We start from the raw sequence: 25,982 nt of genomic DNA on the forward strand, positions 1-25,982 counted from the left end.
CAATTGGAGGGCAGGGGAGGCCATCCGTCTTCAGCACACGAAGCAAAGAGGGTGGTGGCAAGGATGCCCATCTGAGAAGACCCACCGTCCTTCAGGCAAGCGATGCCGCTGCATGAGAGACTGAATTCGCTCCAATGAGTTCAGCTCTAGTTCTTCTATTTTTCATTGATGTGGAATTGTGGATGGTTAGTGTTGAAACCTAATTTACTAAATGCATGATGTTCTATAATACTCCGGAATATATATTATGGAGTATTGTATATGTGGACACATGAGTGCACTGGAATAGTGCTCCGTTACTTGGACGGCTGCTATCTTCGCACTTTCAATACTCGCCGGAGTACTGTGGAACTTTTGGGCCATTTTAGCCATCCAATCATGTTACAGCTATTGTACATATCTTGAGAAATTCTTGTACAGGGACTGCTGCAACACGTGGCGGTGCGGCTCTCCAATCAGAAAAAAAAAAAATTTATCTCTTTTTCAAAACTGCCCCCCTTTTTAATGTGAAATATCCAAAATACCCTCTTGCTTGGGTACTAATTGGGCCGCTGCACTGCCACGTGGTGCGGGTGCCGTACGGAAGTCTCTCTCATATATCTTCTGTCATATCAGTGCAGTGCTCCATCACTCCCATGTCCATAAGTGCACTGTGCACTACACTTGGTCACCCTACAAATTCTTGCTTTGCTCCCTGAGTGGTGCTTGCTTCTTCTCACTTTCTCAGTGATCGATGATAAAACACATCCCTTCATTTTTGGCTGCGTTGTCTATATAATTATTCATATGAACCCACATGAGACTTGCCAACCCAACCCAACTTTGATTGTCACGTGTCCCACACGTGCTTAACATGACTTCAATACAATCTTTTCATAAACCCTTTCTCTGGTTTGTTATAAAGAACCATCTCACATGGAACAACCTGTGTAGTCGTAGACTGTAGAGAATAGAGCCATTCATTTTGTTTTCCAACATATTCTATCATATAACTATTAAGAAACATTAGTGAGCTCATGGCTCCAATCATGGGAGGCCGTCTGTCCCATTTTGATTTTTCATATTGAAGGCCAAGACAAAACTGTCAACAATTCAAGCTCTGTGGTGGTTTCTGAGCTATTATACTATCCATCACGAGCACCTTTGGGTTGATTGGGGGGTTCTCTAATCTATGCGTATTAGGTGGATGATCATACGCTACTTTACTCCATTACTCTCTGTCAAATGACCTAAATGCTTCGAGTGACTTCACTGAAGTGACTAATTTAGTCCACATCAGGATAGACTTCAGTGACACATCTGATCAACATTAATGCCCTGCAAATTACAAGCTTCCTTCAAGACTCGGGGAAGTTGTTATATTTTGTGACTAATTTCATGGACATAGAAAAGATATTGTGTGATAGATGATACATTGTCCCATAAGTTGTTCGGATGCTCACCAAATGTTACTACTTTTCTTTCTTTCCTTTATTTGTTACACCTAAACGTTTCTCATGTTCATTGTTCTTGAATTAAACATGCCAAAGATGCTTATCCAAACTAATCAAGCTATATATTATATATAAGCATATTCTTTTACTCTAACTTGGACGTACCTAGTAGTCCTCACATGTCATAAAGCATGGTGTTTCTAGTTCCTACTCCTCTCCACTCGTCACTGTGAGTTTTTCTTTTCCTTCCTTTCACTACTCAATCATATGAAACAGGGTTCCTGATCAAAAAGCTTCGGTTACAGATTTGGGTTTCTTTCTTGCTGAATGGTCACATGAACTTTCTCTCATTGAGGCTTTTATAGAATTGGTTGTGAGTGCGTTATATCTTTAGGAGTTCACCATCACATGACAAAATCTAGTTGGGGTTTCAATCTTGGTCTTAGAAGTGGTTACAATAAAAGTAGTGTTTTTCTGGGTTCCTGGATCTCCTTCTAAGTTTTCTTGACCATCTGAGTTGTTATAAGTATAAAGTATTCGGTATTGTTCCCTTTCCTCCTTCATAGGCTTCATTGGGTTCTGTTCAGCTTTTGGCTTCCCCAATGAAAACTTGACCTTTAGCTCTCCTCTCTCTCCAACCCCCACCCTAGTATAGCATATATTAATGTTCACACTGGTTTGTCTCGGATTTACATCACTCTGATCGAGTGGGAAGGACAGATCAGGGTGTGTGGATTGCTTAAATAGGCTGTCAAGTTCTGTCTCACTTCAGATTTGTTTCTCTGGTTGAAATGGGGAAGCTTAGTTTTGGAAGGGTGCTAGGCTCTCTTTGTCTTTCTTCTGGATCAAGTTCTTGTTTCTGCATGAACTACTCCGAGGAAAACCAAGACGAGTTTGAGAAAAGTCCATTGATTCCTGGTGAAAAGGATCAGTTTATGAGACTCAAGGATGTTGTTGCCGGTAAACAAACATTGGCATTTCAACTGAAACCCAAGGTGAATATCGGTGAATATCACCTCATTTTTCTCTTTGAAGTACATGTTTGACAAAACAGATTTCTAATTTGGTGAATGATGCAGATGGTAATGTTAAGGGTCTCCATGCACTGCAATGGATGTGCCAGGAAAGTTGAAAAACATATCTCGAAGATGGAAGGTATGTCAAAAATCTCTCATACATACATGATCTTCGTTACACATAGAAACCGAATTAATGCTCAAGTTCTTAGTGGTTGTACTGTTCTTATTCTGTAGTCTCTTACAAATTCTTGTATATTTTGTGTTTTTGCCTTGATTCGAAACAGGGGTGACTTCGTACAAAGTAGACCTGGAAAGCAAGATGGTGGTTGTGATCGGAGATGTTCTGCCTTATGAGGTGGTGCAGAGTGTGTCTAAGGTCAAAAATGCCGAGATTTGGAACTCGCCGTGATGATCAGTATCAACAATTCATGTCTTCCACTCTATCTAAAAGCGCTACCACCTATTGCCCAAGTGCCAATCCACAAAGAAGAGATCTGAAAATTGTCATAAGTTCTGGTTTGTGCAGAGATGGAAAAAATGGCTCCCTATATAGCTATTGTCAATCTCATCTTGATTGTAAGCTCATATGTATTATACGTTTTAGAGGATCTAAAGGCCACTTTGTATCTGATTATCTCTCAAAGTCGCACTATATATAAAAATCAACTGGATATTATATGTTGATTAAGCATTTTCTTGTTTATCTTAGAAAGCAAAGCTTTCATTGTCCAGTCACCTTTCCATGAGTTCAATAAGCTAGAGTATTCTTCTTTTCTTTTATTGAACATCAATGCAGCTAAAAAACAAGGGCCAAAACTGCATAATGGATCTTCAACAGAGTTTCTCATTGACCACACATCTATGTGAGAAAACAAACATTTGAGATTCAATAACTTGGTAGATTTACGTAACTTATGAGTTGATGGACATTCATCATTTTTTATCTTAATTTTGAGAGGAAAAAAAATTCGAACTTGAGATCTTATCCAACACTATAAATGAGAAATTTTATTGAACCACTGACTAGGTGGTGAATATAAAGAACCACACAAACACTCTTACTAGTGTTCAGAAGAAATCAATTTATTAGACAACACTCAAGGGTCCCTTACCTCAAACTTCCACATTAAAGTAATATGTGATGGTGGCTTTATATGTTTAGAAGGCATTTCTTAGCAAAAGGCTAAAATAAGAGTCGTATCAAGAAATTTCTGAATATGTGGACAATTTTTCTATGCTACCAAATTATCGATGTTTATCTCATATTAAAAATGGATCAAATCAAATAGATGCGGCAAACCCAACCACAATGCATTACACTATAACCGATAGTGTCTTCATACGCCAAGTAATATACATTCTTAGCAAAATTCCCAGATAAGAGTCATTTCAAGAAATTTCTGAGGATGTGTAGCCTTCTTCTTCGCTACCAAATTATTGATGTCTGTCTCATATTTGAAGTGGATCAAATCAAATAGATGTGGCAAACCCAACCATGATGCATGACACTATAACCAATGATGGCTCCATACACCAAGTAATATGCATTCTTAGCAAAATGCCCAAATAAGAGCCATATCAAGAAATTTCCAAGCTGTGTATCCTTCTTCTTCGCTACCAAATTATCAATGTTTGTATCATATTCAAGGTGCCAAACCCAACAATGATGCATGACACTATAACCGACCAGGTGCATTCCTCCGCCATTACTTGAATAATAACCTCGATTATCTTGTGAAGTCTCCACATCATATCTTTCTCAAGCCAAAGCGACACCAAATGACAACCGTGACTAAAACCAAACACTGTGGAAGAGATTTGCTGCCGGTATGGTCTTTGGGCCTAGGGCTCTTGCTTAGGGATGGCAATGGGGAGGGTAGGGTAAGGGGATTAAATTACCATCCCCATACCCGACTTTATTCCCCATCCCCTTACCCGACCCAATCCCCGTAATAAGAAACTGGGGATTCCCCGTCCCCGTCCCCATGGGGGATTAGGTCCCCATACCCGCCTCAATCCCCGTTAACAATATTACTAATTTATTATATAAAAATTCATACAAATAATTATTGATTGTAAAGTATGAAGTTAAAATCAAACATCAACATAAGATAAATTCTTTATTTTAATCAAACAAAAACAAATATAAGTCTCACTTAAAAAAGAACAATAAAAGTCTGCATTCGACAAAAAAATTCCACAATCAACTACTTGTATAACTTAACAACTCTAACAATGTGAATTGAATAATATCAAAAATATATTGACAGGATTTAAATACTGACAAAAAGATGAAGTTTACATAGATTTATTTATAAATAATATCAAAAATATAATATATATATATATATATATATTAGATAATTCTTATTGGGTGGGTATGGGGATGGGGATCAAAATACCATCCCCGCCCCGTACCAGATTTCAGAATTCGAATACTGGGGATCCCCATCCCCGTTACCCGATTTCCCCCAAATTTTTCCCCATTAGGGTCGAATACCCGATGGGGATTATTGTCATCCCTACTCTTGCTTGTGTCTAGTTCATTCCTCACCCTTAATGTCATGTCATTATGCATACAAACAAATGAAACAAATCTACTTCAACAAAGCTCATCTAAGATTGGTCATTTGGCATTATAACATCCGCACAAGTCACAACCACACCTCATTTATTCTTCTTGGACTAAAACCACAGCCCTCACAAGTCATAACCATACTCAAATCACAATCACAATCATAATTGATTACCCTAATCAACTTAATTAACAATAAACCCTCTTTAGTCTTAACGAACTTAACAAATTTTCCACAACCTTTTACCCGCCAGTGCAACGCCTTCAAACGACGCGTCGTTCCCACCCTATATCAAAACGGACCGACCGAAACTTCTCATAATTTCTCAAACAATTTCAAAAATGACGAAATATCTCCTCTTCTTCTTCGCTCTCATCCTCCTCGTTTCTCTTTCCTCCCAAACCGCCGACCCGAAAACCCAAAACCCGACCCGGACCCCATCGCCGGCCCACACCGAGCTGACCCGCTACGGCTTCCCAATCGGGCTCCTCCCTTCTCCGGTCAAAAACTACACCGTCAACCCCCTCACCGGCGACTTCGTCGTCGACCTCGGCGACGCGTGCAAGATCACGCTCCCGCCGGACAACTACTTGGCCACGTATTCCAAGAAAGTCACCGGCAAAATCAACCACGGCCGGATCGCCGAAATCAACGGCATCAGCGTCCGGGCCTTCTACCAGTGGTGGTCGATCACCGGAATCAGGTCCAGCGGCGAGAATTTGGTGTTTGAGGTCGGCATGGTGACGGCGAGGTACCCCTCTAAGAACTTCAATGATAGTCCGGCTTGCGAGGGCCGACGCCACTCCGCTTCTTAACAGGTTTTGACTTTTGATTCAGTCCTCTTCCGTTCAAGTTTGGAATTTTGATTCGGCTGAATTAGGGTTTCTGATTTGGTTATTGTGATTGAAGTATCAGCTTGTACTATTGTGTTTTGAGTTTTCAAGGTTGAGAGCGATGTTTAGTGACTGGTGGAGTTGTTCATGTTTTTGTACTTTCTTTAAACTAAAGCATTCGAATTTATGCTCTTCGATGATTATTGAATATTCTCTAGAGTGCTAATGCAGAATCATATATTCCTTGGAGTGTGAATGAGGAATCATATATATTGGACCATTCTGAAACTTCAAGAATCCGAATGGAAATATTCTTATTGTTGTTCATACGCATCTGTTTTGTGGCAATGCCTGTTAGTGTTAAATCACCTAATCTTTGATAAGAATGTCCAACATTTTGCTAGGAATGACTCATATTCGGCGAATTAGTATAAGGCTAAAGCTCCAACACTTGTCACAACTCAAGCACTGTAGATCTCCATGGTGTGTGCTGTGGAATCTTATAATTGGTTGGTGTGATATTAAATTATGGTTATTTTGAAACCTTAAAGCAGTCAAATTGTCCGGTTATCACTTATCAGTTCTAAGTCCAAATGAAACATTTTGTGATTATTGTCAGCCCAGAATTTGAGTACTTCGTAGTGTAAAGTTTGTGATTCTTAGTGTAGTCCAAATTTATACGTTGGAATAATTAAGTCATTATCTCTCGATCAAGGATGGATTGGAAATGGTAAGTGTAATTAGCTAGGTGTATTTGAACTTTCTGGATAAGGATACCAATGTTACGGCCAATGGCAGCATTGAGCATAGTTATCTGCCTACTTACTAGGGAAAAACAACAATTTAAAATGAAAAGCAGTAGCAACATACAATAAATATCAATTTTTGGTGCAAACATGAAGATTCAGGTTGGTAATATGGAGGCGACAGTTTATTTTCAGTCAGTCAATATCAAAAGGTTTGGAGGGTTGTTGCTGTATTTTCATAACTCTTGGGCAAGATTCTGGTTGGTTTGGAGCTGAATGCTAACTGAGAATATGCATGCTGCACATATTGTTATCTGCTAGGCAGCTTTCTTGTGTTATTAGTAGACATGGAAGTCAGATTCATATGAACACTGAACATAAATTGATTGCTCTCTGTTTCCTTGTCAACTAAGAATCTACCTGAGAGGTTTTGGTAATGTAATCTGTAAGTTGTAAATGAGCTGAAAGAGAAAGGTTGCCGTAACTAAATACTACTTGCTGGAGAACATCTAGTGGGACAGAAATGATGTATTAGCATCAAATTTAATTTGCTTTGCTTTGCCTTAAAGCTATTTTCTTCCCACTGGTGAGACTTTGGCGAATCCTTTTCATTTTTGGCTTTTATTCATCAAGTAGTTCACCACTTCACCCCCAAATATTGGAGCACATCTTTAAAGTAGATTCTGAACTTTGTAGGTTAATTAACCATATGTTTCATATTTATCAATAAAATTGATTTTGACTTTGTTTTGGTTATTCCCACTTTGCAGGGTTCTACTTTGCTCCGGTCTCCATCAATTAGATTATGTGATGGTGTCCAGTTTTTAATTCCAATACTAATGCTACTTAAGCAAAGGTTGATTTCAGACATTTGTATGATCAGAACTCTACGAGGGCAATAACCATCATCCTTTATCCTTCGTCCATCATCTATCTTATATGTATATATTCAACAAGTCTAGTGTTGGGACTTTGGTGATTAAGAACTGTAAGATGGTAATTAGTTGTTTACAATGACACAATTTGAAATATCAATTTCATGTATTATCAATCATAATAAGAGCTTGTTCATGCTCAAATTCACCGTATACGTTCCTTGCTGTTTTCAAATGCGTCTGGTTGTTATAGTATACTCTTGAGGCAATTGTGATAATTAATCTAAGTACTGTGATTACTCAATATAGTTACCGCTTAGTATGTTATCCCGAGAAGACGGAGTCGAAGGCGGCATGCTGAAAGTGATTAGCCAGCTACAAAGCTAATGCATGACGGAAAGTTTCGGGTCACTTTTATTAGGGTTTGGTGGGGAGGAATGTGCATCAATTAGCTTCTGCTTTTGGCGTGATTACATGCACATTGCATTATTCACACTATTCTACACTTAAGTTTTGGTTGCTGTCCTTGTCTGACACCATGTTTAGTAGTTACTACTTTCACTGTTTTGATATGTTGTCAACCACCTGCAGCCATTGTTGCAGTAGTTCCTAATATAGTAGTCTTTTCCTCGAGGGTTTTTTTGGGGTTTCCAACGGCCAAGTTATGACTTTTTGGCCCACTCTCTGTGGCAAAATCAATATGATTAATGTCCCTTGGATATGGTCCATGGGTAGCTAGCTTTTATTTTTTTGGGGTTTAGATGCCTGTGACCGTGAATGAATGGTGGCATGGTGTTATGGACCTCATCTTTCTTTGCCATTTCTTTGTCAGACTCCAGCATATGCAGTGGAAAGAAATCGTCAACGGATACCATGACCCAATTGTGAATTTTTCTTCAGTAGCATCCAATCGAGATTATTTTAGATTTTACCCGACCTGCAATCCCAAATGCAATCACCTGATGTATAATGTAATCAATAAATATACTACACGAGTACACGCTTTAGTCAAAAATCAAAATAGCCGAAGCGACAATTGAATAGAGTGATAAATGCAGTTTTCTTCAACCTCTAATCCCGCTAACTCCAACGACAGGCAAAAACCGGTCAACAACCAGTCCACAAGAGAACTCCGAAATAGGAGCAAACCGCCCTTCCACCTTTCTTGCCCACGATAGTGTTTTCCTGGTTACTAGGTGATTCGAGAATCTGAAGGGTGCAATCAAATGATAGCGCCCCTAGTCACTTGGAGACTCAAGAAGTTTAGTCATTTATCGTTACCGAACTCGCAATATTGACAAGTGCTTCATATATTGTCAAATTAGGTTGAAGATGTGTAAATAACTCGAATTACTCAAAAGACTGGAAAACGAAGGAATTAAGTACCCATCTTCATCATTTCCATTCCTCTGCTTTCCTCTTCCGACTTCCTTACCAAAACCCGAAATTCTCCGTCTAACAAACTCGACGCTCAAACCTTCATCGCCAGTAAAGAAGACATGCCATAAACAGAACAAGAGAGACAGGGAGCGATGGAACCTCACCGCATCCCACATTATCTTTCTTCACCATTTTTGTCACAACCAACCCTAAAACAGATCCTGACCTCCATACAAAAACCTGTCACCTCACACCACCCCCAACCAATGAGACTCCAAGGACGGTTGATTTGTGTGTACACTTGTAAAAAGCACAAACGATTATAAAGTCTCTGAAACAGTCATATAAAGTACCAAAACCATGTTTGACGTGTACCGTTTACTGTTTCTTTTCTTTTTCACTACCTATAAGATTCTTCTGACACGTGTTCATTTCTCTGATTAATCTCAATTATTCATGCCTTTGATTCTTAATAAAGTCTACGGTCAATTTAGAACTACGAATACGATTCCAGGTCAACGGCTCTAAACGTGTTGAGCATCCACGCGAGTTTGAATCAATGGTTCAATTTCTTCTCAAGATCTTGGTGTGCGGGTTTAAATTTCTTCAAAATTTTCATCAAAATTTTCATCAAAGATTCTGTAACATTTTTATAACGTAACATTTTTCAAATTAGTCATAATATTTTAAACACTAAAAAATAATATTTTAGTCATAATTTTTTAAAATTGAGATTGAGGTAGCCCCTCAGTTATGTTAGCAAATTAGTAAGACACAATATTCAGACCGAAGTCTACGAGAGTATCATAGCAAAACTAGACCAAGGCGCGCATTAACCAGAAGACCCCTCAAACTTGATATCACAAATTACTGAAAGTTGGGACTGAAACGCTACACTAAATTCTAAACCCTAAACTCTAGATCAGGAAATCCTCATGTTATATTGCTGGACCAACCTTAACACTCCGGCTGATTAATAAATAAAAAATAATACTTCAGTCATAATTGCGGAAATAATAAAAAGCGTCCGAGAAAATAAAAACTAATTAAATGTGGATAATTCTGTTACACGCGCCGTTGAATCGCGTCCCCTTGCCACAGACCAATCACATCGCTGGGCAGTGCTCCTTGTACTTTTCCTGCGCGGCAGACCCCATCCCTTCTCTTTCCAACTGGACCCTCATCCTCCACGCGCCTCACCCGCGCGCCAGCCTTCCCCCCTACCCACACCACCCTCAGCGCTCTTCTCCAAAAACGTGAACGACTCGTACAACCTCCTCTCTCTCAAAACCAACTAACAAACCAAGCCCCCCCTCCCCCCCCCCTCTCTCTCTCATTCTCTCAGCTCTCTGCAAAATCCAATTCTTCGTCCTCGGCGCGCCAAAAAAAAAAAAAAAAAAAACCCTAGCGCCATTGTTAGCAGGTAAAGTACGTCTTCCTCTGATTTCGTCGTCGTGTTCTTCCTTATCTTTATAGTAAATTTTTTTTTTATTGCCGATTTTTTTTTTTTTTTTTCAAAGTCTTATTCACCGCAGATCCGTTTTTCTGCTTTCGCTTTCTTCGCTTTAGCTTCTGCTACTTTTTCGTTCTCCACAATTCCGTGAATTCTGAAGTTAAATAATATCGGAAATCATCACAGTCGGAAATTATGTGAAGAAACGGCGTTTGATTCGTTTCGCCGGTTTGATTCACGCAATCTGTATTAACAATGTGGTCAGCTTGCTATTGTGATTTTTGTGTTTTGTGTTTTGAAAATTTCCGGCTTGTGTGAATTTGCTTGTTTTTCTAGTTGCATGGGAGACTAACTGGCATGTTTAGAAAGGAGAGGAGCTTTGTTTTAGGAAGTTGAAGGATTTGGTGTGATTTGATAGTTTGAGGAATTTTGAGCTGAATTTTGTTACTATGTGTGGTTTCGTGGCTTATTTAGCTGCGTTTATGAAGTACATTATGCTGACTGAAGTGATAGTATAATTTGATAGATTATTATGTGTGTGATTTTGATAATGTGATGGTTTATGACATGGATTGATTGTTGCAGGGAGGGGGTTTAATTATTGCATTGTATGGATTCGGAAGATAAGTATCTAGCTAAAGGTTTGATCTTTTTTTATCTTTTGTATGCATTTTATTTCTTTTGGTATGAAGTTCTTATGCTCCTACTATGCGGTTGTTACTGAATGTTTGGTATCATGGGCGAGATAATAACTATAGCCGACATTTAATCAGTGGAAAGTAGAAGACGGTGAACTTTGTTTCATGAGTAATTGGTACCCTTCCATAGTAGTCAAATGATCTGTTATGTTGTTGTTAGAACTGTCACTATGCCAAGTATCCTTGTCTGGCCAGACACTTGGACTCTTGTCAAGTTGTTTTGTTTCATTTTTCTTGTCATATGCAAAAATTTTATTTTATTTTTTATTTTATATATATATATATTTTTTTTTTGGAACTCATGTAGTATTGCATCTGTAAATCTTGAATTGCCTTTTTATTTAGAAGATAAAACTTTTCATCATCATCCTTGGAATCCTTTACTGTACTTTCTTTGAATGTTTAAACAAAATCAGGTAGGTCATAATGTTTTTGGCATGCACAACAAATATTACTAGGAAATTGTTCAAGTCCAATTGCTCCTGAAGTAAGGTAGTTTGTGAAAGAAAATGTGTGCAGACTGCCTTTATTTAGGCGAATCTGGAGTTTGTTTGCTCGTATTCTACCATATGTGGAGGACAGTGAAACTATTGATAAACTATTGAGCAAAAATGAGAGGTATTCTAGATTAGGTCTGTTGTTCAGTGGAACTGATAATTTAATATCTTACAAATTAGGAAAGGGTGGTTAACTGTATTAAAGGGTAATCATTAAGAAACGTCTGAAACGTCTTAATGGAGATGTGTTTTTCTTATCTGAAACGTCTGATTCATGGGATTTTGACCATACAGGTAGATTATATATGGACTGTCCTCCAAAAAGTTAAGAGTAACTTGTTATTGTGAGGTACTAATTAGAATTTGGACTTTTGGTGGTCTTGTCCAGTTTGGGCACGCCCAATTGATTTTGGGTTTTATTTAGTGTGTGTGTGTTTGTGTGTGTGTGTGTACATATATATGGTTATCTACAAACCCTAACAGTGATATAACCTCAACTTGGTCCCGTCTTCCATGAGTCTCTACCGCCGCCCTGTATCTGCAGATGGTCCATTCGTAAAAAATCACTGATCTTTCTTTCCATTTCTGCTGAAAAGTTATACAATTTTCTGGGATTCACGATGATCTGGTCTTTGCATGATATTATGGTTTAGGAATCACATATGTTGCATTGTGTGTAATATTATTCAGCTTGTCACAGGTCAGAACTTCTCTCATTCTTCATGTAGTAGTATATAATTCTGCTTCTCCTTAGAATCAAATGCACCCTCTGTTCTGCTAGTGTTGGTCATTGATCTTCATTTTCTTTGTCTATTAAAATATCAAAATATTACGAACAGGATAGTACTTGAGCCAATTTCATTCTATCAATCTTGTAACTGCAGTTATTTCTTCTGGGATATAAAATACTTCTTATTAGTAACTTAGATTTTGAGAATCAAAAAAATTGATTTTGAAAATTTTCAAATCTTGTGGTCTATCTTTATGTAGATCTGACAACCCTGAAAAGCGTACGTGTTGAATATTTCTTTCTTTCTTGCTTAAGAGTTCCTGAGGAAGGACAGGTTCAGGTTGGACTATTCAGATAGACGCATAGAGCTCTACTGCTGTGAAGTGGGACTAGATGTTCAGACAAGATGTAGATGATCTTTCACTTATATTATTGTAGATGGAATCATGGAAGTGCTGCTGATAGGTTGTTGAGTAAACTGATTAGGAAGGTAAGGAATGTGGCAAGCCATGAGATGTAGGATCTTAGAACTTGTTGAAAATATAAAGAGATATAAGCATGCACCAATTTAGACCATTGGAATGTTCAGAGGAAAAGGATTTAGTTTATATGCAAATAAATATAGCAGGCATTGAAGGTAGAAAGAAGGATAAAGCAGAATTTGATTGGGTTGCGCCTCACCATTGATCTGAATTGCCCCTTTTGTCTCTCTCGTTACCGAACCTATCTGAGTTTCTTACAAGCATTGTTAAATTTTTTTGTGCCTTTCTAATTACTGAGTTGTAGACTTCTATAATGGTGCTTTAATATCTGTTCCTTCACTTCATAATTTTGTTTTGTCATTTTCTTTTCCTCTTTCCAGTTTCTGGAGTTCAAAGTCTCTCTTCCAGTGTGCAAAGCACTCCCGAGAAGAATGGGCATTCAGATGATGCTTCAAGAAGTCCAGAGCTCCTTCAACAGTTTGTGAAATCTGGTCCCAGGAAGGAACTTCTTCGGGCATGTGTTGACAAGGACAAGAAAAATTTGACTTCCTCAAAAAACAAGATGGCCGAACTTTTGAAGACTACTAACAAGACAAATAAGAAGCAGGAGTCAAAAAAAGCTTCTTCTAGTCCAAATAATCATCCTCCTAAAAAGCAATCCAGAAAGGGGGAAAATCCCATCCGGCTCTCACCGGCTTCTGAGCAGTCTCCAGATTTTGGATGTTCGAACTCATGGATCTGTAAAAACTCTGCTTGTAGAGCTGTTCTATCCATAGACAACACATTCTGCAAGAGATGCTCCTGCTGTATTTGTCATTTGTTTGATGACAACAAGGACCCAAGTCTTTGGTTAGTATGCACATCTGAATCTGGTGAGGGAGATTCCTGTGGGTTATCTTGTCACATTGACTGCGCGCTTAGACGTGAAAAGGTGGGAGTTGTTGATCTTGGGCAATTGATGCAGCTCGATGGTAGTTATTGTTGTGCTTCATGTGGTAAAGTTTCTGGGATACTTGGGTAAGTAATTCTCTTGCATATGTGAGTGTAGGTTGAAGCAGTAGTCCTCACATTGACAGGCTATCACTTTGACAAATTGATTTAAGCACTGAGTTGTGCTATAGTCAGGCATCTAGGCATCTCATAGATCACTTCCAATTGGAATGATCATGTTTTCTTTTTGCTTTTCTGATTTAGTAAATCTTTTTTCAAGTTACATTTTGCTCATGTTTGTAGCGTATATAATCTGATAATGTCTTTGTCAATTTGTCGTTTTTATTTATTATTTATTTTATTTTTTGAGAAAAGAACATTTCTTTCCCCTCTTTAAAGAGGTACCTTTTGCAAAACATAGTTCCTATTATACATTACCAAAAATAACAAGAGAAAGCAAGCAACTATAGCATGTAAATCTGTGTTTTGCTAATAGTTTTTCTAGCCGCTGATGAGACTCATGTGGTTCTATCAATACTGACAGGATTTGGAAGAAGCAGCTACTCGTAGCAAAGGATGCTCGACGTGTTGATGTTCTTTGGGACAGGATATGCTTGAGTTATAGGCTGCTGGATGGGACTTCAAGGTTTAAAGAACTTCATGATATTGTGAAGGAAGCGAAGACTAAACTCGAGACAGAACTAGGTCCAATTAATGGAGATTCAGGAACAATGGTACGTGGGATAGTCAGCAGACTATCTATCGCTGGTGATGTGCTAAAACTCTGCTATCTTGCAATTGAGAAAGCTGATGAATGGTTGGCCAATGTTTCTAGTGCAGACCCAAACAGAGGTAGGAAACTGTTCTCCTTTTACTTGCTCTTTGATCACCATCATGCATTGGAAACCTGAATGATTGCTTCTGTTTCTTTTCCATCCTTTGCAGAGGGTTCACTTCCAGCTGCCTGCAAGTTTCTCTTTGAGGAAGTAACACCTTCATCTGTTGTGATTATATTGATCGAACTGTCTAATGCGTCATCTGATGACATCAAGGGATACAAGCTCTGGTATTACAAGAGCAGAGAAGAATCACACACAAAAGAGCCTACTTGTACCTTTTCAAGATCTCAGAGAAGAATTTTGATCTCCAATCTGCAGCCTTGCACAGAGTATACATTTAGGATAATATCTTATACTGAGGCTGGTGACTTGGGTCACTCTGAGGCAAAGTGTTTCACCAAAAGTGTTGAGATAATTCACAAAAACCCTGATTCACCGGTCTGCAGGAATCATAAGAAAGAGAATCCTGTCATTGAGGCAAATTCTAGTGCCATGAGGGAGTCTGAAACTTCAACAGCAGTTGTGCCTTCTTCTGAATTTAAAGTTCGTGATCTTGGAAAGATACTTCGTCTGGCTCAGGCTCAACAGAAAGGCTCCTTGGAGGGCTTTTGTAGTGCCAACAAAGAAAAATGTTGTGGACCAAGCAACCCGATAAAAACTGAAACTCTACAAGAAGAGTTGCCTTCTGTTCCACGGGGGCTTGACTTAAATGTTCTTTCAATGCCTGATCTGAATGAAGAGCTAACCCCGCCCTTTGAGTCCTCCAGAGATGAAGATAATGGATGCACTTTGCAGCAGGCTGTGGAGGCAGATGATGATGCTGCTTCTCATGACATGGTGAAGAACGGCCTAGCAAGATCACATGGTAGTGGTGATTCACAGACCTGGACTCATGGGATTACTGGAGATGTCCCTGCTGTTGATTCTCGGGCAGAAATTTGCAGGAAGAGGAAAGGAAACTCAAACGAAGAGACCCATGATTGTGACAGCACCCTGATAAATGGGCCACCATTGCAAAATGGTTCTTGTTGCTTGGACGAGAACTTTGAGTACTGTGTGAAAATAATCAGGTGGCTGGAATGCGAGGGTCACCTTACGGAGGAATTCAGATTGAAGTTGCTAACATGGTTCAGTTTGAGATCAACTGAGCAAGAGCGTAGGGTGGTCAACACCTTTATTCAAACTATGATTGATGATCCAAGTAGCTTGGCAGGACAGTTAGTTGACTCCTTTGCAGATATCATATCCCGCAAGAGGCAACGGAACGGATTCTGCAGTAAGCTGTGGCATTAAATAAGGGCGAGGCATGCTGATATGACTTACCATATGCTTCACATTGCATTTATATTACTCCTGAGAATCGATAAATGGCCTCTGATTAATTTTGCCGTCTTTGTACAGGCATTTTTTCTTAGTCATTGTCACAAGCGATTTAATTATATCTCGGACAAGATTCGTCCGGCTATAAGACTTCGGTCACTGATTGAGAAGACTCTGATTTGTCTCGGGAAGGCCTTTGGAGGCAAGGTTTCTGGCCGTAGGACGCATTTGTCATTCCCGATGTTATCCTAGTTATTCAAGCTGTAGAATTTAATCATTGGAGATATTTTCATATTCACTGTTATCATTGCCTTCATAAATTCAAAGAAGAGTACCCAATATTTATCATGAAATTTTCATAATTGCAGTTGTCATTTCTCATTTTCCTTTTGATCTGTCGTTTCTTTTGATTCTGTGATGGGGAACTTTTTGGAAGATCAATAATATCGTATTGGAAACATTGTTCATGAATAAACGACAGGTCGTTTAGTTGACCCTAAGGGGATTGGATTGTGAAATCTAAATGAGATTACAAAATAGAGACCTGGCATGGCATGACGCCATAGAAGTAATAACATGAGGTTCACACTTGACAGAGGCCACTGATCACTTCCTGCTTCTTTGTCACCTCCCATTTCTCACATCTTTTCCCTCTCAAAAATATGCAACTTCTTCACGTTCCTTCTTCACCATACCTCTCTTTTCAAACCCTAAAAACACATTCAGAAGCAGCAGGTGATGATTATCTCTCTCTCTCTCTCTCTCTCTCTATATATATATATATATATATATATATATATATGTTCCTTCTGCTCCTGTTTCATTTCAACTCTCACTGACTCCGTTCTGCTCTGCTTCTTGTACTTGTAGGACTGGCTTTATATGAGAAGCCTCTTCTATCATCATCTTCTATATTTTGTTCTCTTCAGCAAGAAAGAGTTGAAAGGTCTAAATGGGTATCACGTAGAGGCTCTGTGTTAAGCTCCTTCACGACTAAAGCTGCTTCTTTGGAAGGTAAAGCTTTCTCTACCTTCTTTGAGCAAACCCAGCAGCTTTAAGCTACTTCTGGATTAAACCCGGTTTCCAAAGTTGCATAATTCAGTTTAACAAGAGTCTTTGATTTGCTTCTGAAAGAACCCATTGCCTGTCTTTGGAGGGATTTTGATTTTTTTGATGAACTGGAAATTGTTCAGAATCCCATATAGCCAAAGCCATGACATTTAAGAATGAAACTTTTACAAAAGAACCATACTTTATGTTGTGAAACTTAAGCATTAGCATTCGAGATTGGAACTTGGGCAGCATTGCTAATTTTCTATCAAATCAGATAGGAGGAAGCCTTGAATTACTTAACAATACTAGAAATTGAGTTGGGTAGTGGGTATACTTATCCTTGAATAATTTTGTTACACTAGATTCATCTGATGATTTTGTTTTCTAGTAGTTTTTATTTATTCTATTGCTTTTTGTCAAATGTAGCTGGCGCTGCTGCAGTATCAGATGGGAAAGCTGAGAGTGCTGTACTGAAAGCATTGTCTCAAATCATTGATCCAGACTTCGGGACTGACATTGTCTCATGTGGATTTGTGAAAGACCTGCAAATCAATGAGGCTTTGGGAGAGGTCATTTAGAGCGTGTATGTGAAGATTTTCAATGACAGACATATAAAGAATGATGTCCTTACCAGAATATATTGATTTTTCATCTCAGGTTTCATTTCGGTTAGAGCTCACTACACCAGCATGTCCAGTAAAGGACATGGTAATTAACACAATCACCGTTGTTTTATCAAGAACTCGCATATACTTGATATGGTAGACTTTTGAATTATCAGTGAACTTTAAAAATGCTTACTGATTGATATATATATATATATATATATATATATATATATATTTGTGTGTGTGTGTGTGTGTGAATGTTTCTCGTTTTCTTTCTTGTCCTTTGAATGAATTATATCTAATGAAAAGATGCAACCGTTACTATTAGCTTCATGATTCTCACCTTTTACCATTGACGAGAAAAATTATGACTTTATTAGCTTCTACTTGTAACATTGAATGAACTATTGAGATAGTTGGGATCCAATAAATCAATCATCAAGAATTTAGAAATACTGAAATAGCAACCATTTCTTTTTTTTCGGTCGAAAGAAATAGCAACCATAATAAGCTTTAATTGCATTACAGTTTGAGCAAAAGGCAAATGAGGTGGTGAACGAGCTTTCTTGGGTCAAGAATGTCAATGTGACTATGTCAGCACAACCGGCAAAACCCCTTTATGCCGGGCAACTTCCAGCAGGGTTACGGACAATTTCAAATATTGTGGCAGTTTCTAGTTGCAAGGTAGACTTTCCATTTTCGTTTGGTGCTTTCTTAGCTGGTATTTTGCTTTTGAGCTACATGCTGAACTTCATGGTTTCAGATTGTTGTTATTAACACTTCTGATGGTGGCATATCTTTTTAATTTGAATTCCTGTCTAGAAAATTAGACGGCTAATCTTGTACTATTTCTCTTGATTGTGAAATATGTGCAGGGAGGCGTGGGAAAATCAACTGTAGCAGTAAACTTAGCATATACTTTGGCTGGTATGGGTGCTAGAGTTGGTATATTTGATGCTGATGTCTATGGTCCTAGTCTACCAACGATGGTCTCCCCTGAAAACCGAATACTAGTAATGGTAATGTAATAACTTTTTATAGAATTTTTCTTGCAATTGACAAGTTCTGCAGTTCTGAGTTCTGACACTGAAAGTTTCCTTTAGAACCCAGAGAAGAAAACCATTATTCCTACTGAATACTTGGGAGTGAAATTGGTGTCTTTTGGATTTGCCGGACAAGGTCGTGCAATAATGAGAGGTCCAATGGTCTCTGGGGTCATTGATCAGCTTCTAACTACAACAGAGTGGTATGGCATGCTTCCAAAAATAAATTATGCAAATTCGTTTGATCATTATCTACATTTCATGAGCTAAGTCCTGTACCCCCACAAAGTTGTGGACATTTGTAGGAAGGCTCCTTATACATTAAATGCGCTTGATATTACCATTACAATAACTCTTTGTTTTGATTAACTCAAGAAGGAAGCTTTGAGAGAATGATAAATAGTCAGACAGATTCGTTGTATGCTGAAATACTGTCAATTATAACCAATTGAACAAGTTATATCTTACAGTTGGTGTAATGTCCATTATCACCAATGAAATTCTTGTGAAGCTTATGTTAATGAAGCTTCTATCTCAATCAGTTTTCTCTGATGAATCTTGAAAATTCGACTAAGATTTGAGTCCAAAGGCCCTTACATAATTCAGTGCTAAAAGATGGTACTTTCAGTGCTAATTGTGTTCATTTAATTATGTAGGGGAGAACTGGATTATCTTGTTGTTGACATGCCCCCTGGAACTGGTGATATTCAGCTTACTTTGTGCCAGGTCCTGCTTCCTTTCCATATGCACTTTATTTTTTTCCTTTTTATTTTAGGGGTCCAGATTAAGATAATTATGCCTTCTCCTTTGTATTTGTGTGATTAACTATCATTTTATATCTAGTATGTTATGTGTAGATATTCTACCCAAACCTTTTTCTATTCAATATTTCTACATTTTGATTGGGACAAAGTACTGAATTTTCAGGTAGTTCCATTGACTGCTGCTGTTATTGTCACCACCCCTCAAAAGCTAGCGTTTATTGATGTTGCAAAAGGAGTTCGCATGTTTTCAAAGTTGAAGGTGCGCGTATTTTTCTCCACACAAGCATCCATTTGATTATAAATTAACATGTCAATGGCATATAATAGATCTTTAACAGTGTTCAAAACTGACAAACTTGTGATTATTTCTTAACCAGTAATGGAAAGTTTACTCAGTCATGTTTATGCTGAGTTCATTTAAGGTTTCTCATCTAACACATACATATTGTAATTTTCATGTTGTTAGAACAACTACATCTTCTCCTAAACTTCAGCCATCTGATTCTCCTACATTAACTACATAGGCTGTTATGATTCTTATGTATCAGTTTAGATCATAACTGTAAATAGGATTTACTCACAGCATTGTAACTGCAGCAGCTAGCTGCATATATATATATATGTGTGTGTGTGTGTGTGTGTGTGTGTGTGTGTATCCTTGCAGATATCAATACATTGAAAACTTACATTCTACATGGTATCAGCCTAGGTCTAGGATCCTCACCTGTCGTTCCTTTTCCTCTAGCTTCTGTGTCTTCCTCTCCCAGCTTCCATGGCCACCCCAACTTCCTCAATTACTCCTGCCCAAAACACTGCCCAATTCACCAAATTAACTGAAACCAACTACTTAACTTGGCTTCGCCAACTTAAACCTTACCTTCATGGCCAAAAACTTTGGGGCTATGTCGATGGGTCTATCCCTGAACCTTCTCCCACCACCACCACCACTGCCACCGAAACTGCACCAGCCAAAACCATTGGCAGCTATAAGATGAGGAACACGTGGCTTACTCATGAATTGAGAGACGGAATTGACTGCAAAGGCTATATCAGGGCGAGTGATGGTGAGATACTGCAAGGAGCCAACCATGTTGCGGAACACAGTAGGGTTATCAAGTAAAACCCCATCATCAGCGGTGAGAATAGACTTTGCAGAAAGAGGTGTGCTCATGGGTTGGCTTAGCAACAGGTCATGCTTGGTGAGAATGTCATGTGCATACTTGACTTGATTGAGGTGAATACCGTGGGAATGAGAAGTGACCTGTAAGCCAAGAAAGTAGTGGAGTGGACCTAGATCCTTGATATCAAATCCACGACCCAAAGCATTAATGAAGCAAGTGCTGAAACCACATGGTTAGCCTTCTTGCTATACGAACTTGGTGCTCATATTCAATTCCCTATCTCACTTTACTGTGACAACCTTAGTGCAACCTACATGGCATCTAACCCGGTTTTCCACGCCCGTACCAAACACATTGAGTTAGATTATCATTTTATCCGAGAAAAGGTCGCACTTGGTAGCCATCGTGTTAGTTATATACCTTCGGTGGATCAACCTGCTGATCTTCTCACGAAACCTCTTCATAAGCATCGTCATCTTCTTCTCTGCACCAAACTTGTGCGTCCAAAACCGCCCAGTTTGAAGGGGGGTGTTAGAACAACTACATCTTCTCCTAAACTTCAGCCATCTGATTCTCCTACATTAACTACATAGGCTGTTATGATTCTTATGTATCAGTTTAGATCATAACTGTAAATAGGATTTAATAGGATTTACTTTACTCACAGCATTGTAACTGCAGCAGCTAGCTGCATATATATATGTGTGTGTCTTGCAGATATCAATACATTGAAAACTTACATTCTACACATGTATTTAGGTGTGTGTGTGTGTGTGTGTGTGTGTGTTTCTCCTACATTAACTACATAGGCTGTTATGATTCTTATGTATCAGTTTAGATCATAACTGTAAATAGGATTTAATAGGATTTACTTTACTCACAGCATTGTAACTGCAGCAGCTAGCTGCATATATATATGTGTGTGTCTTGCAGATATCAATACATTGAAAACTTACATTCTACACATGTATTTAGGTGTGTGTGTGTGTTTGTGTGTCCTTGCAGATATCAATACATTGAAAACTTACATTCTACACATGTATTTAGGTGCCTGCTGTCTCTGTGTGTGTGTGTGTGTGTGTGTGTCCTTGCAGATATCAATACATTGAAAACTTACATTCTACACATGTATTTAGGTGCCATGTGTTGCTGTAGTTGAGAATATGAGCCATTTTGATGCTGATGGGAAGCGTCATTACCCATTTGGTAAAGGCTCAGGCTCAGAGGTATGTACATACATAATTTACTTTCTTGCTACATAGGATATCTTAATCAATCTCAGTGCTGCAGTTCAAGCATTACCAAGTATTTGAAATAGTTTGATTCACATGTTTGCAGGTTGTAAAGCAGTTTGGTATCCCAAATCTATTTGATCTTCCCATTAGACCAACTGTAAGTCCTATGCTTGAGACTAGCTCGGTTGACAATAAGGGCCAAACATTCTCTATACAGTTCAAGTTTTTGTTTCAGAGCACACACTGATCATGATAATTATATCATGTTGTAAAATCTTTGTCAATATGTATATTTGCCACAGGCAAAAACTGTGTAAAATTTTGATTACATTTATCTGGCAGCTATCTGCTTCTGGAGATAGTGGGGTACCTGAAGTGGTAGCTGATCCTCTAGGTGAAGTTTCTAAGACATTTCAGGAGCTTGGAATATGTGTTGTGCAACAGTGTGCTAAGATTCGCCAACAAGGTATGCTATCTTAGACCTGCAGTACCAGTACCTATTCAGGTTAACAAAGTTTTCTGGTAAATTACCCTAGTAAAAGTAAGGGAGTAGCTGGATATAGAAGGTGCCATATTGGTGTCGCCAAAGCTTTGAATTCAAATTTTATTTAAAAAGTTGTGTTTTTCCAAACTTTAAAACCTTGCAAGCTAAATTCCTTTTATTCTTTTACTGAACTGGCCTCTTTCTGATGAAATATTATGTTTTTCTATTGTAGTCTCAACAGCAGTGACCTATGATAAATCTCTCAAGGCAATAAGAGTGAAGGTACCAGATTCAGATGATGAATTTCTTCTCCATCCCGCAACTGTGAGACGGAATGACCGCTCTGCCCAAAGTGTGGTACGACTAGATTTATTTAAAAGCACCAAGTATAGAGTTTTTATTTATTTATTTAATTTTTCTGTTTTCAGAGTAGCACACTATTACTGCAAATTGACGTGCATATAATGTTTAGATTTATGACACTGATCCTTCAAGAATATTGCTTCTGTGAGTTCCGTCATTTTCACATCAGCACTATGTCACTTCATAACTTATTTTAAAGCAGAGAGAAGTAAGAATCCAGCTGTTGAATTTTACCTGTTTCGTTAAGCTTTTTTTTTTATATATATATTTTTTTATATTTAATTTGGAAGATTAGTCTAGAGTTGGAAATTATGTCCATGTAAAACAAGACTTTGAAGAGATACTAGTTGATGGGGAAATATAGCAGAGGTGGCTGAATTTCACACTGGACCTTTTCAATGGTCAAGGTTCAGAGCAAACAAAATGTTACTTTCTAGGAAGAAACTAGGGCCATATATCCTTATTTCTACATCCATATTTGCCGTAGAAATTTGGTTTTGTTGTCATAACTTCCCATTGATCTACATGTATAATTTGACTTTTGAGTGGCTAATTTTATTCAAAATCAGGATGAGTGGACAGGGGAGCAAAACAAGACTTTGAAGAGATACTAGTTGATGGGGAAATATAGTAGAGGTGGCTAAATTTCACACTGGACCTTTTCAATGGTCAAGGTCCAGAGCAAACAAAATGTTACTTTCTAGGAAGAAACTAAGGCCAATAGCCTTATTTCTACATCCTTCTTTGCTGTAGAAATTTGGTTTTGTTGTCGTAACTTCCCATTGATCTACATGTATAATTTGACTTTTGAGTGGCTAATTTTATTCAAAATCAGGATGAGTGGACAGGGGAGCAAAAATTGCAGTATAATGATGTTCCAGAAGATATTGAACCTGAAGAAATTCGGCCCATGGGAAATTATGCCGTGTCAATAACATGGCCAGACGGATTTAGTCAGGTAAAATATGTTTTGTTTGATTTAGTCATAGTTTGATTTAGTCATACAAAACAAACAAAAGAAAATGGCATCAGGGATCATGTCATTGCTGGGATACTAGACAAAGTGACAGGGCGACAGTATAGTGTCAACTTGATGAGAATCATGATCTTACTCCTTTTGACTGAAGTGTAAAGCATGCTGAATCCATGCCACTAATGCTGGTGAACTTTCATCATATTGCAAATACCAGAAAATTTCAAAAGTATTGAATTGGCTGATTTTGGACTAGGACTTTTTTGTTCATTTTAGCTGTCAAAGTAGATCATTGAATTGGCTGATTATGACTGGTGATTTGGCACATGCACACCAGTGCAGCTATAAAGCATTCATATGGCTGCTGTGTTTTTCTATTGTATTCTGTTCTTTGACCAAGTATGAATAATCTTCTACTCGAATTAGATAAAAGGAATCATGCATGACGTACCAGTATATCTATTTGCTACATCACCTACTTGGCCTAATGTGATATAGTCTAGGAATAAATCCATGGTCAATTTAATTTATGAATTTCTGTTTTATGGTGCAGATCGCACCCTATGATCAGCTGCAGACAATGGAGCGGTTAGTTGATGAATTTAATCAATTCCTTCCCCCGATTCCTTCCCAGGCATGATAACATTCTTCCTGTTTTTCTTTTAACTGCATCAGCAGCCTTCATTGTTAAAATACTTACTTTTTTATCTTTCTCTCATTGTGCAGGTATGATAGCATCAAGAGATACTAATGGATATTAGGGTGTCAAATCCTTATACACACAGATAGTTTGCTCTGTAAAATTAGACTGGGGTTCTAATGCTCCTGATTTGGGGCATATTTGTGTAAGACCATTCCAGTAATAGAAGTTTTACTATATCTGGTGCACTTGGCCTCCATGATTCAAACTGTCACCCCACTTCGGCTTGTTCAAGCTCCAAAGTTAGGATCCTGAACTCTCTCATCATCAAAGATAGCATACGTATCACTATTTCAACAAGTCACTGTTTGCACTTCCCATATTCATATGATCTGGTCTGTAAAATTCTGCACAAATCGTAATGGATTCTATCGACAAGTCGGTTAAGAAATCATTTCGGATTTGTAATCTAGGTCATTCATTCTGCCTTTCAGACAAGAAAATGAAGTTAGTTTATCTAAAGCCATTCACAGATCAAAATGGACCACTTTGAAACACCAGATCAAACACAGAAATGTTAAAATTCACACAAGGACCACAGATTAATGCCATCTCCATCTCCTACCAGCCACAAAATTTAATACAAAGGCAGCTGACGAACACATTAGTGGCCAAAGGGTTTGCTGGTTCCTTTCTGCAGAAGTAATATTAAGCAAAATTAGGAACCGCCCAATTAATGAGGCTATCTGCTTCATGATATTTCAGAAACATTCAGTGTTTGAATGCCATAAGCAACTACAATGGGACCTTTTTGCATTTGTTGCCTCCACCATTCACCATCATACTTTTTTTTTTTGGCAGTCTTTACTAGCTTTTAATTTTCAAACAAACTTCTTGTCATTTTTTAACAGTCAATGCTCCTTATTGAACGAGAGTTGCAACTTTTGGCTTTAATAGCAACCGCAATAAAGGAGTTCTTGCAGAAATGCATATGACATGTAAGTTGATGTATCCATGGTTAAGCCTGTGACGGTATTCAGTTTTCTTCCCTATCACCGGGTCATGTACAACCTACCCTATCTATCTCATGATCTCATCACTTGCTAGAGCGAGTGATGAGAAAATCATCACTTGCTAGATCGAGCCTTGAGAAAAGTAGACACATAATTGTGTCTATCACGATTGTATACAAATGTTAGTTCTATCTTTTCTTGATATCATCACATAATAAATGGAGTGATAGAAAAAATCGACACGTAGTTGTATACAACCGGTGAGAAGAAAGAATTACACGTTAGAAATTTGTGTAGTGCTTCACATTATTGCCTCGCCACCCACATGGATTGATTATTTTGACCCTATCATGCAGGCTCTGCTGGTGGATGTCACTTTTCACCAACTTTTTGTTGGGAAATGAGTAGCAGTAAACTTGATTAAATCTCACTGTAAAAAGGGAAGCTTTGGCCTTATTCTTAGATTCCAAGTTCAAGTCAAACAAGCCATTTGATTGATGAATAGTCAACAAAATATTGTTAATCAGTCATTAGTCATTAGACAAATGTGTCATTTTAGAGAAATCTTGTCATTAAATTGCTGGATATCATGTTTAGCAAACTAGGCCTTACTAGGCCTTACTTCACATGGCTTATACCAACTGGGACCTGCAGCAGCATCATGAGTTCATACACGGTAACAAATAGAGAGCTCATGGTTCTCACATTAGTTTCTTTTGTATAAATTTTCTTGAATAGATACACATTTTTCATTGCTTGAAACAAAATCCTAGCCATTAACAAGGAGATTTGACAAGAAATAAATGAAATCCGACAACATACTTCGTCCTGTTTATGTATTGTTTAAATATGTAAGACAAGTTGGACAGATTTT

The 25,982-nt window shown here is 38.2% G+C and overlaps 4 protein-coding genes across 10 annotated transcripts; all 4 read left to right on the forward strand.

The window, feature by feature from the left end:
• The first annotated feature begins 1,423 nt into the window (after positions 1-1,423).
• Positions 1,424-3,140, forward strand: LOC112188166 (protein SODIUM POTASSIUM ROOT DEFECTIVE 2). The gene is made up of 3 exons (XM_024327223.2): positions 1,424-2,428; positions 2,513-2,588; positions 2,737-3,140. The coding sequence occupies exons 1-3, from the start codon at positions 2,225-2,227 to the stop codon at positions 2,859-2,861; spliced, it is 405 nt and encodes a 134-aa protein (XP_024182991.1). The 5' UTR covers positions 1,424-2,224; the 3' UTR covers positions 2,862-3,140.
• A 2,203-nt stretch (positions 3,141-5,343) lies between these two features.
• Positions 5,344-7,697, forward strand: LOC112188867. The gene is made up of 2 exons (XM_024328099.2): positions 5,344-5,846; positions 7,378-7,697. The coding sequence occupies exon 1, from the start codon at positions 5,370-5,372 to the stop codon at positions 5,841-5,843; it is 474 nt and encodes a 157-aa protein (XP_024183867.1). The 5' UTR covers positions 5,344-5,369; the 3' UTR covers positions 5,844-5,846; positions 7,378-7,697.
• A 2,482-nt stretch (positions 7,698-10,179) lies between these two features.
• On the forward strand, positions 10,180-16,192 carry LOC112189211 (VIN3-like protein 1). Of its 6 annotated transcripts, XM_024328494.2 has the most exons (6): positions 10,197-10,285; positions 10,901-10,956; positions 12,556-12,730; positions 13,103-13,739; positions 14,197-14,504; positions 14,598-16,192. In XM_024328494.2, exons 4-6 carry the CDS (start codon positions 13,285-13,287, stop codon positions 15,782-15,784), a joined length of 1,950 nt encoding a protein of 649 aa, XP_024184262.1. In that variant the 5' UTR covers positions 10,197-10,285; positions 10,901-10,956; positions 12,556-12,730; positions 13,103-13,284; the 3' UTR covers positions 15,785-16,192. The 6 variants fall into 6 exon arrangements, with proteins under 6 accessions (XP_024184259.1, XP_024184266.1, XP_024184262.1 ...); XM_024328491.2 differs by lacking the exon at positions 12,556-12,730 and having other exon boundaries at positions 10,180-10,285; XM_024328497.2 differs by lacking the exon at positions 10,901-10,956 and having other exon boundaries at positions 10,205-10,285.
• Positions 16,193-16,346: 154 nt separating this feature from the next.
• LOC112189212 (fe-S cluster assembly factor HCF101, chloroplastic) lies at positions 16,347-24,481 on the forward strand. 2 transcript variants are annotated; one of them, XM_024328499.2, is made up of 16 exons: positions 16,357-16,546; positions 16,682-16,825; positions 17,291-17,433; positions 17,522-17,572; positions 18,001-18,156; positions 18,348-18,491; positions 18,576-18,718; positions 19,172-19,241; positions 19,443-19,538; positions 21,537-21,626; positions 21,739-21,792; positions 21,978-22,101; positions 22,352-22,476; positions 23,318-23,440; positions 24,009-24,089; positions 24,182-24,481. In XM_024328499.2, exons 1-16 carry the CDS (start codon positions 16,474-16,476, stop codon positions 24,185-24,187), a joined length of 1,623 nt encoding a protein of 540 aa, XP_024184267.1. In that variant the 5' UTR covers positions 16,357-16,473; the 3' UTR covers positions 24,188-24,481. The 2 variants fall into 2 exon arrangements, with proteins under 2 accessions (XP_024184268.1, XP_024184267.1); XM_024328500.2 differs by lacking the exons at positions 24,009-24,089; positions 24,182-24,481 and adding an exon at positions 23,052-23,118 and having other exon boundaries at positions 16,347-16,546; positions 23,318-23,336.
• Positions 24,482-25,982: the final 1,501 nt, after the last annotated feature.

This window comes from Rosa chinensis, chromosome 2 (genome assembly GCF_002994745.2).
Source record: "Rosa chinensis cultivar Old Blush chromosome 2, RchiOBHm-V2, whole genome shotgun sequence".
Taxonomy (NCBI): domain Eukaryota; kingdom Viridiplantae; phylum Streptophyta; class Magnoliopsida; order Rosales; family Rosaceae; genus Rosa; species Rosa chinensis.

Coding starts and splice junctions, on each gene's coding strand:
- LOC112188166 (XM_024327223.2), top strand. CDS start 2,225: ATGGGGAAGCTTAGTTTTGGAAGGGTGCTAGGCTCTCTTTGTCTTTCT. Junction 2,429..2,512: donor CATTTCAACTGAAACCCAAG/GTGAATATCGGT, acceptor TGAATGATGCAG/ATGGTAATGTTAAGGGTCTC. Junction 2,589..2,736: donor ACATATCTCGAAGATGGAAG/GTATGTCAAAAA, acceptor GATTCGAAACAG/GGGTGACTTCGTACAAAGTA.
- LOC112188867 (XM_024328099.2), top strand. CDS start 5,370: ATGACGAAATATCTCCTCTTCTTCTTCGCTCTCATCCTCCTCGTTTCT.
- LOC112189211 (XM_024328491.2), top strand. CDS start 10,926: ATGGATTCGGAAGATAAGTATCTAGCTAAAG. Junction 10,957..13,102: donor AGATAAGTATCTAGCTAAAG/GTTTGATCTTTT, acceptor TCCTCTTTCCAG/TTTCTGGAGTTCAAAGTCTC. Junction 13,740..14,196: donor AAAGTTTCTGGGATACTTGG/GTAAGTAATTCT, acceptor CAATACTGACAG/GATTTGGAAGAAGCAGCTAC.
- LOC112189212 (XM_024328499.2), top strand. CDS start 16,474: ATGCAACTTCTTCACGTTCCTTCTTCACCATACCTCTCTTTTCAAACC. Junction 16,826..17,290: donor TAAAGCTGCTTCTTTGGAAG/GTAAAGCTTTCT, acceptor TGTCAAATGTAG/CTGGCGCTGCTGCAGTATCA. Junction 18,492..18,575: donor AAAACCGAATACTAGTAATG/GTAATGTAATAA, acceptor AGTTTCCTTTAG/AACCCAGAGAAGAAAACCAT.